This window comes from Nelumbo nucifera, chromosome 2, assembly GCF_055504915.1.
Source record: "Nelumbo nucifera cultivar China Antique chromosome 2, China Antique-T2T, whole genome shotgun sequence".
Classification (NCBI taxonomy): Eukaryota; Viridiplantae; Streptophyta; class Magnoliopsida; order Proteales; family Nelumbonaceae; genus Nelumbo; species Nelumbo nucifera.
The window spans coordinates 25,370,958-25,379,892 of record NC_142650.1 but is presented as its reverse complement, the minus strand read 5'-3'; the positions used below and the strand labels follow the sequence as shown (position 1 = coordinate 25,379,892).

General features: G+C 39.7%; 1 protein-coding gene across 1 annotated transcript; it reads right to left on the bottom strand.

The window, feature by feature from the left end:
* Window positions 1-1,464: 1,464 nt before the first annotated feature.
* LOC104595327 (cytochrome P450 734A1-like) lies at window positions 1,465-5,130 on the bottom strand. Its single transcript, XM_010256021.3, has 5 exons — window positions 4,733-5,130; window positions 3,351-3,574; window positions 2,995-3,236; window positions 2,376-2,799; window positions 1,465-2,251 (listed from the first exon to the last, which is right to left on the bottom strand). Exons 1-5 carry the CDS (start codon window positions 5,001-5,003, stop codon window positions 1,793-1,795), a joined length of 1,620 nt encoding a protein of 539 aa, XP_010254323.1. The 5' UTR covers window positions 5,004-5,130; the 3' UTR covers window positions 1,465-1,792.
* Window positions 5,131-8,935: the final 3,805 nt, after the last annotated feature.

The window sequence follows — 8,935 nt, the reverse complement described above, 5'->3', positions numbered from 1 at the left end:
CATACATATATACATATTGAATTAGACTGGTAGGTGAGTGAAGTCCTGATGCATTTAGAATGATAACAAGCAAAACATTATAAAATAACCTTAACTTGTTGTGATCTTGTGGCACACCTTCCGAGATAATCGTTGTGATAAGGAAGAATAAACAGGTAATTATCGCCACTAATTCACCCATGACTGTTGACACAAGGGGAGAGAAGGGGCTAGAAAGGTGGTTAAGGATTTGATTAATAAGTGGGCTTATAAGGTAATTATGCTATGTAAGAGATGTTGCACTCCATGGCATGCTTAATGCTTTGTGCTTCTTTATGTAGAGGAATTCTTCTAAGCATGACAGAGAAAAGAAATCCCCCTAACCACATGCTTCTTGGGGCTATCAAAACCACAAAATCACAGCTCCAAGAACATAAGACGATCCCACAAAAGGGAGAAAAGATTAATTTATTTTTTATTTCCATCCATAACAGTTGCTTACTGCACTGTAAGTAAAGCCCTAAACCCTATAAAGGAGAATGTAAAAGTGATTCTATCAGAATCTCCTTTGTTTAGGGGGAGGAAGGGAGAAGGAAGTATGTTACTACTCCCAAAATAAATTTTATGTCTTGGGTCATGCAAAGCTAAGGGTTCTTTCATTTCTTTTTCAATTTTTATTTTTTTACTTTTTCTTGGTAATTAAAATAACATAAAAATACCATAATTATATTAATTATTATGATGTAAACCGAGCCGTGTCTCGGTTAATACGTGTAAATAAAAATAATAAATTGAAGATTACAAGCAGTTTATCATGCATGGAGTACATGGCATGCATTATTTATATTATTATTGTTATCAAAATTTGGGAAATTTTGGCATGTTTTAACTGCTTTCTTGGTTCATTGTGCTCCGTTTGAGGATTCTTAATAAGCATAAAACATCTATAGTCTACAGGGATCTGTCTTCCAATTTGAATCATCTTCAATTCAGTTGTTCATTCAGCAAAAAATTAAAATAGAAAGTAAGAAATCAGTTGTTCAGCCAAGTAATTACATGATCTCCCTCATTGGTTATGGGGATGGAAGGGCTTCGCCATTATTTTAATGCACCATGCAATGAAGAAGCATTGACCCACCACTTAATAAGTGGGGCCCATAATAAAAGGCTTTAGACACCTTGAAAGGACCTTAAGTTAACCTTATGGGCAATATGTCCTTGATGGAACCCCTCTTTTAAACCATGATTAAGGTAGGCTGATCCTGATTTTCCCATATTAATTCAGCTGGTGGTTCAACCTCAAAAGATCCTGATTTTCTGATTCTCTTGTTTCAATTAAAAAGGGAATGGTCTGGTTTTGGTTGAACCAGGTTCAGCCAACCAACCCACTCTGATGGTTTTTGGTTGAACTAGGTTCAACCAATCAACCAACCCACTTTGATTTTCAAAATCATTTGGTTAGGACACATTTCAGAGAGAGAGAGAGAGAGGAAAGCATGTAATATTCATTTATATGTAAAATTACAAAATTTGTATAGGGTGTATACTTTACACAGATGGAAAGATTTATAACTAATGGAGGCAGTGGAGAGGGACTGAGGGAGAGGTTAGTGCTTATATTACGGAGGCGCCGCTTGTATCACAATAGGAATATTCGGGGGTAAAGTGGTCTTTTTGGCAAAGTACACATGATTCTATTCCGAGCACCTATTTTTTTTTTAGTTACCGGAAACATAAGATGTACTTGCAAAGGTAAAGGACTAAAGGGAAAGGATCTGCTGTGTCGCAGATGCAGTGGCTCGAAATTAAGGAGTCAGGACCCCTGATCCGTGGAGGCGGTGGGGCTCGATAAACGGCGAAAGATGATCGGAGCTCCGTACTGTGGGTAGAGGAGCATCAGCACCGTTGGCGCATGCTGATAGCTCGGTGCAAGTCGGAAGGAGAATCTTTGCAATATGATCGCCATCGCCAGCTTCGCCTGTAAGATCGCCAGATTCTGCCCAATGCATGTGCGGGCCCCAACCCCAAACGGTATGAATGCCATTGGATGCTTCGCTGCGCGGGCCACACCATCGGAGAATCTGGCGGGGTTGAACTCGTTTGCGTCATTGCCCCACAGCCCCTGATCGTGATGAACGGCTATGATCGGAATCAACAGCTCCGTACCACGTGGGATCTTATATCCCCCGAGCTCCACGTCAGCCTTGGCCCGCCTTATCGTAGCGATCGCAGGTGGATACAACCGCAGCGATTCATTCAGTATCATGCTCAGCTGCGAGTCAAAAGTTCAAAACCCCAACTCATTTTCATTGAAATTTCCAAAAACCGCCCAAAATTTTTTCGAAATTACTTCTAGGTGGATTTTTTAAAGGGTATTTTGGCAATTTAATTCTTACCTTCCTGAGCTTAGCGACGTCGTCTTTGGTCGGGATGTCGTGTGGCCCACACACCCTCAGGACCTCTTGACGCCCCAGCTCTTGCCACTCTGGATGCATTGCTAGCAGAACAGTTGTCCACGTCAGCAAATTCGACGTCGTTTGCTTGCCGGCGAAGAAGAAGCTCTTGCACTCTTCAACAATGTCGCCGACGGTGATCGTCGACGACGGAGAATTAGAAGAAGAAGAAGAACCGGACATTGTTCGAGTGGTTTCGTTTTCACTTGCTTTGATCATTAGCCCCAGTAGGTCTTTTGGGCTGCTGCCTCCATCCGGCGTTTCGTTGCAAGAGTTCTCTTTTCTGCGTTCAATGAGCTTCATCAGAGATTTCTTTATTTCTTTGTCCAGCTTCCAAGAACTCCGGTTCTTCTTCGTGGGCAGGAATCTGAAAAAATTTAAAAAGAAAAGAAAAATTAAGATATTACAGCTCCGTAGAGTTAAACGTACTTGAGGCCTCGGAAATCCTGCAGCCTCTCTTTTGGATTATTATATTATTTTGAGAAGATTTATTAATTTGTTAATTGATTAATGACTGTGTTAATGATAAGAAGGCAGATTGATTCAGGAATGAATTAAGTACCTGTATCCCGGGATGAAAACCTTCTGGAATGCCTCGGCGGCATAAAGCATTTGCTGGGCTTGTAGCTGGAAAATCGCCTTACCGTCTTCGTAGCTTATACCGAAGGCCGTTCGGGTGATGACGTCTTCGGTCAAGGTCTGGAACCAATCGGAAACTTCGATCTCCACTTCGCCGGAATTCGACATTTCTGACCACTTCTCCGACATCTCCACCACACTCTTTCCCATCACCGGTATCAAGAGCTGATTTAGAAGAACGCAAACAGAGATTAATAGCAGTAATGGAAGAAATAAAGCTGAGAAAATTAAATGGGTTGGTCATTTCTTTTGTTGTTTCTGAATTCCTTCTGGACTTACTTTGAGGTTCTCCATGTGGAAGGTTGGTGAGATGATCTTTCTGTGGTGAGCCCATTTCTGGCCTTTCAGAGTTAATAGTCCTTCACCTTCGAGCTGTCTGACGAGTGGGTGGGAATCGTTCTTCTCGTAGAATTCTGATCTCTGGGCGAAGATTTCTCGAATGAGGTCTGGATCAGTGACTGTGAGACGAGGTGTAGGACCGAACCATACAAGGAAGGTCGCACCTGCAACGAGCCAGAGTTCCCATGTCAGATAAAATGGAAAAGATTACAGAGAAGAAAAGAACTCCAATGCTCTAGAAGCAGTATATATTGCAGCACTGAAGAAAGCAGTTCTCTGCAACAAACCAAGTAGGAAATCACTTCACAAGCTCAAATGGTAGATATGGGTGTTCGAAAAGAGGAAAGATAAAAGGAAACATTACAACCACTACTTTCAGAGTTCGAAGTGAAAATGGCTAAATGGGTAGATAGAGTAGACCCTACGAGAGCGAGAGAGAGAGAGAGAGAGAGAGAGAGAGAGAGAGAGAGAGAGAGAGAGAGAGAGAGAGAGAGAGAGAGAGAGAGAGCCAAAGAAAAATAAAGAAAGAAAATAGAGAGAGAAATTAAAGAAGAGGACAAGACATTACTGTACCACTACCAAACAGTTTCAACTTCTTTATCAGCATTCAGATTCATTTAGATCAAAATAAAATAAAATAAGGAAAAACATAAAAACTAATCAACACTTAACACACAAGAGTTGAGTTGATGATTTCCATGAAGAAGAGTCAGAAGAAGCAATGAAGAATATCTAGAGGATCCCACTTCATAATTATATATACCACTAAAACAACCCAGAGAAAAATTTAAATGTGAAAGGTTGGTCTGTACTAAATTGGAGCAAAAGAAAGAAGAGACAGATGAGCAATAAGAACTCAGCTGTAACCCACGGCCTAGTTCAAGGCTAAAGAAAGCCTGACAAGCTTGGAAAGACCAAAGAGTGGGAAAAAAGAGAGAACTCTAATTCAGTCTGTTTTGATAGCTAGAAGGAGATGTCACAAATAGAGAAAACTGATAGCTCAGAAAAAGCAAAATTTCCATCACAAACTAAACAACTGACACTGGAAGCTTTCAAAAACCCAATTCAGAAAGCTTGAAGACCATAAATTCCATTGTTCAAATAGCCTCATGAAAACAGTGTTTATGATGATCACCAACCTTACCTCATTCATTAAGGGCGAAAAACAAAAGGAATGAAGGAGGAGGACCACAATAGCACAATGACTGCTCTCCTCAGATTTTGAGGAGGGAAAGAAAGAAAGAAAGAAAGAAAGAAAGAAAGAAAGAAAGAAAGAAAGAAGGGATATCAAATGAACCATGAAGATATAAAAGACGAAATACCATAGATTTTCTTCCAATGGTGGTAGAAGGAGAGAACTCTAGGGAGTATATTGTGTGAGAGAGGCATGGGCTGAGATGAGGCCTTCAACATCAACTCCACAAGCTCCTTAACGTTTCCAACGAAGAAACGATAATGGGGTCCTTTGATTCCTTGCTTTGAGAAATGCTCTTCAATTCTTCTGGGTCTCCACCAAAGCAGACCCATGATCTTCAAAACCAACACCAACACCAGGAACACTAAAACAGGCTGCCAAAACCAGTTCTCTTCCATGTTTAAACCTTGCTTACAACAGTCTCCTCTCCTCTCTACTACTTCGTAGCCTTTCTCCTTATATATCTTTTGTATATATCCTTTCTTCTCTTCTGTTGCTGAGAGAGAGAGAGAGAGAGAGGTGGGTGAGTTAGAACTTGGAGTGTTCTATGCGCTTTATATAGGAGCTGAGAGGCTTTGCAAGGCCGGCGCCTTAGGGGCCGCCATTGGAGTTTCTAAGGGTCAACGAATGAGGTGTATTTAATCCATTTAACCCATTGATGACAGGATTGCCCTCATAAACCCCCATTTGTACAGACATATCCTCCATTCTAAGGTAACGGTAGGCTGGTCATTAATGAAGTTTAGGGTTTTTTCACTAGAATATTAACATTCTAGGTGTGAGGAGGAGATTTTGGTTAAGTAGTCCATTTTCCCAAAACAGACAAGATTTTGGGGATAACAGAGAAGCATGAGGTGTCCATTTGTATACATTTATGCCTCTATATAAAAACTATCTTAGGTAGAATCTCATAAAATGGTTTCTATAATAAATTCCCTCACTTCTTTTGTCCCAGGAGAATTGATAAGATTGCAATGAATTCTACCAGCAGAGATTAAATTTACCATATAAAAAAGAGGAATTCATATAAGATATTGAGAGAAGTGTGAAGCAGGTTTTGTTGTAGAGGCAGCAATACCTAGCTGTTCATCAGCTTTACATTATTTTATTCATTGAGTGTAAGAGAGTGGATGAATGCAGTTTAGCAGTTATAAGAAATAAATAGCTTTCATCTTTACTTAGCTTCTGATATCTGCCTTGATTTCTCTTTTGCCAAAAATAGAAGCTGAAACGGTTGCCCATATTAATTTTTTTTCATCATATTAAAAGAGGTTGATGAATTAGAAGAAATGAGTAACTTTCAGCTTTATTTGAGCTCTTTATTCTGTGTATCTTGATTTATTTTGTCCAAAAGTAGAAGCTCAATATTCACCTAATGGATCCATTTGGGGTAACTGTCTAATTTCCGTTACCAAACCAGTGGCCATTATAGCTCTGCATATGGCTGAGTAAGGCATTGTCTCAACATTTTCTGCTGTAAAACGTGGAAGGGTCTGAATACTTGAACCAAAGATGGTGGTCTTGCCAAAAGCAGGTTTGGGACTCCTTTAACCGATAGTCTGCAATTTTCCTTCATGGAGAAATCCGTAGCTCAAACGTGTCTGCAAATTAAGATGGCTGTAGATCTGGGGGAGACCAAACCATTACGTAGGAGGAAAATCTGTAATTAGAGAAGAATTTTACATGTGGCAGCATTTTATGGGTCCAAAGGGGCTCCACATGTTCCCTTCTCCACCCCCTATTAATGAATCAAGTTTCAGTCCAACAGCTATGACCAACTACACCCTTCTTCTGTATGGAGTTTTTTTTTTTTTCGTCCTTTTACATTGAAACATTGAAACTTTTGATGCCTATTAGTTGAGACAAGGTCCCACGAAAGGTAGGAATAGAATTCATGTGTATTGGGATCAAGGATCAAAGTATTGATATGCACCGAAACGACGTATCGATATGATTGATACTCAATTTGTTTTAATTTTTTTTTATTTAATAATCATTAGAGGGTCTGGAGATATGAAATTCTTTAGAAATTTTAAAATGCCTTTATATTGATATATCCAGACATATTTGAATACGTATACTGATACAGATACAATACGCCTCAAGTATCGATATTTTAATGGTTGTTGGGGATGTCAATATAGGAAGCCCTTACCTGTATATAATACAGTTAAATAATTAAATGTGTATTAAGAATCATGAGAGAGAGAGATTATCTTCTTTTTGTTTCTGGTTGGAGAGAAGGTAAGTCCCAAGCTCCTCCTTGTTTCCAAGAAATGATATTGGGTGAGAAGAGGAGGGCACAAAATGGGGTTGGTGTCTTGGAAGGTTGCTCTTAAATTTGTGCACATGGGAACAAGGTTGTCTATTTGGGGGCCTCTTCCTCCGTTTTTGGCGGGGAGATATGCTTCGGTCGACCCAGCAAAGGGTGCCCCACGCTAGGGCACCTTTCCTAACCTTGTCTTAATAGGCCCAAGACAAATTGGGGCCATGTGCTCCTCCAAGCTCCTACAAATTCACATCAAGCCTTAGAGTTTTAGCATTTGAGACTTTGAGTTAGGCTCAAGACTCACTCTTCTACTAAGATAAGATAGAGATCTGAACTCATGACTCGATTGAGTGTCCATCCATATATAAACTGGTTACTCATTAACAAATTACATAAAAGATCTATCTGCAATTTTCTTATCTAATTATGAGAAAAGTTCAAGTATTAATTCATTAATTGGGACCTGTATCCTGGCAGTTAGTATGCCCTAGGGGTCCCTACGTGGAGGTCTTAGTTTTGGTCCATGCTTGAATACGAACAATAAATAAATAATAATATATATTGTCTAAAAAGAAGGGGGAAAACAATGAATGATGCATTAGACATGGTAGTTGATGGGTAGCAAATATGGGTTCCATACACAATCTAAGGACCCAGGGGTGGAGCCCTGTGCCCTAGCCAATAGGACCTAAAGCCCTTCAACTTTAGGTTATGGGCTCGATTTGGGCTCACCCTAAAAAAAAAAGTTATTTCATAAACAACTTTATTGTACCCCCTCTAATTATCTTAAGGGGACAAGGACTGTAATGGAAGGTTTTAATTCAAAATTGATGCTAAATATGGGAAAAATCAAGTGGATCAGCACCAAACAGGTCCTAGAAAAGAGAATATATATATTAAAGGCTGTGTTGGGTCTTGTCAAGTCAAGCCAGGTCAGCTTTGAAGAATGTCTTGCTGCATGGCCTGACCCAAATTCAGCCCCGGTTAGAATTGGGCAAGCCCAACCAAGAAACACCAATGTTTTAAAAACTGACCTGAAATCGGAACCGCTTTGGCTACCGGTTTTCAGGTCAGTGGTCTGATTGTTTGGTTCAATTGGATGGTCTATTCTAATTAAAAAAATGACTAAAACCCATTTGTCTGGGTCAAATAGGTCAACAGTTCGACCACCCAGGTCAGTGGATTGCTGATCAAGTCAATAGTTTTTGGCCAATAAATGGGTTAAGGGTGAAACAGAATTGATTGTCTGAAGGGTTCTCGGGCCGAACGATCCAACCACCCAGGTGAATAACGGTTCAAAAACAGTGAGAAAGACCATGTGGGTTCATGGTTCGGGTCAGTAATGGCCAAAAACCATGTAAAACGGCTCAAAAAGTGCAGACTACAGACTGCTGATGGGATTGTTTTGGAGTGATCCTGTTTATATTATTTGTTTGAAAATGTCGGGAGCAGAGACCATGTGAAGGGTAGAGAGCTGAGGGTCAGACAACATATATGGGATGACCCATGCCTGCCTCCAAAGCCAAGCACCAATTGTAAGTTGTAGGGTTGCAGCAGAGAGAAAAAGATAAGAGAAATCTAGTTTTATTTTAATTTATTTTTTTTCTGATTAGCTCAATCATGAAACACTAAGAACCAAATTCTAAGGGCAGCTTTTTCTACCCTTTGAATGCTTCTAGGAAGATATGAATTCCGCCCAGTATGTCAGTTTTTCCTTTATCCTTATCTTATTAGTTAGGACAGATTGTTTTAAATAAAAGTTCTAAGAAAATCATAAAAGGACAGAGTAGAAGATGAATCCAGCATTCACTTAAATAAAGCTGTGGAGTTTTCGAAACTGAACAAAAACAAATCCAACCAAGAAAAGCTCAGCAGCTGGTGCCCTTTGCTTTATTTATTTATTTTTTCAATTTCTATTATTTTTTTGTTTTTTATTTCTGTTATTTTGGCCTCTCTTTTTTTCTCATTCATGTGTCAGAAAAGCTGCCAACCAATTGCAATTTTTGAGGAGCAAGGGTGTTGTTTGTCATTTTCCAAGCATTGGCCAGAGAAAGTATTTAA

What these genes read in the sequence shown, in the direction of transcription:
- LOC104595327 (XM_010256021.3), bottom strand. Translation starts at nt 5,003, where the DNA reads ATGGAAGAGAACTGGTTTTGGCAGCCTGTTTTAGTGTTCCTGGTGTTG. An exon ending in CCATTGGAAGAAAATCTATG is followed by an intron (nt 3,575 to 4,732) that starts GTATTTCGTCTT and finishes GGCTCGTTGCAG; the next exon opens with GTGCGACCTTCCTTGTATGG. An exon ending in ACGTCGCTAAGCTCAGGAAG is followed by an intron (nt 2,252 to 2,375) that starts GTAAGAATTAAA and finishes TTTGACTCGCAG; the next exon opens with CTGAGCATGATACTGAATGA.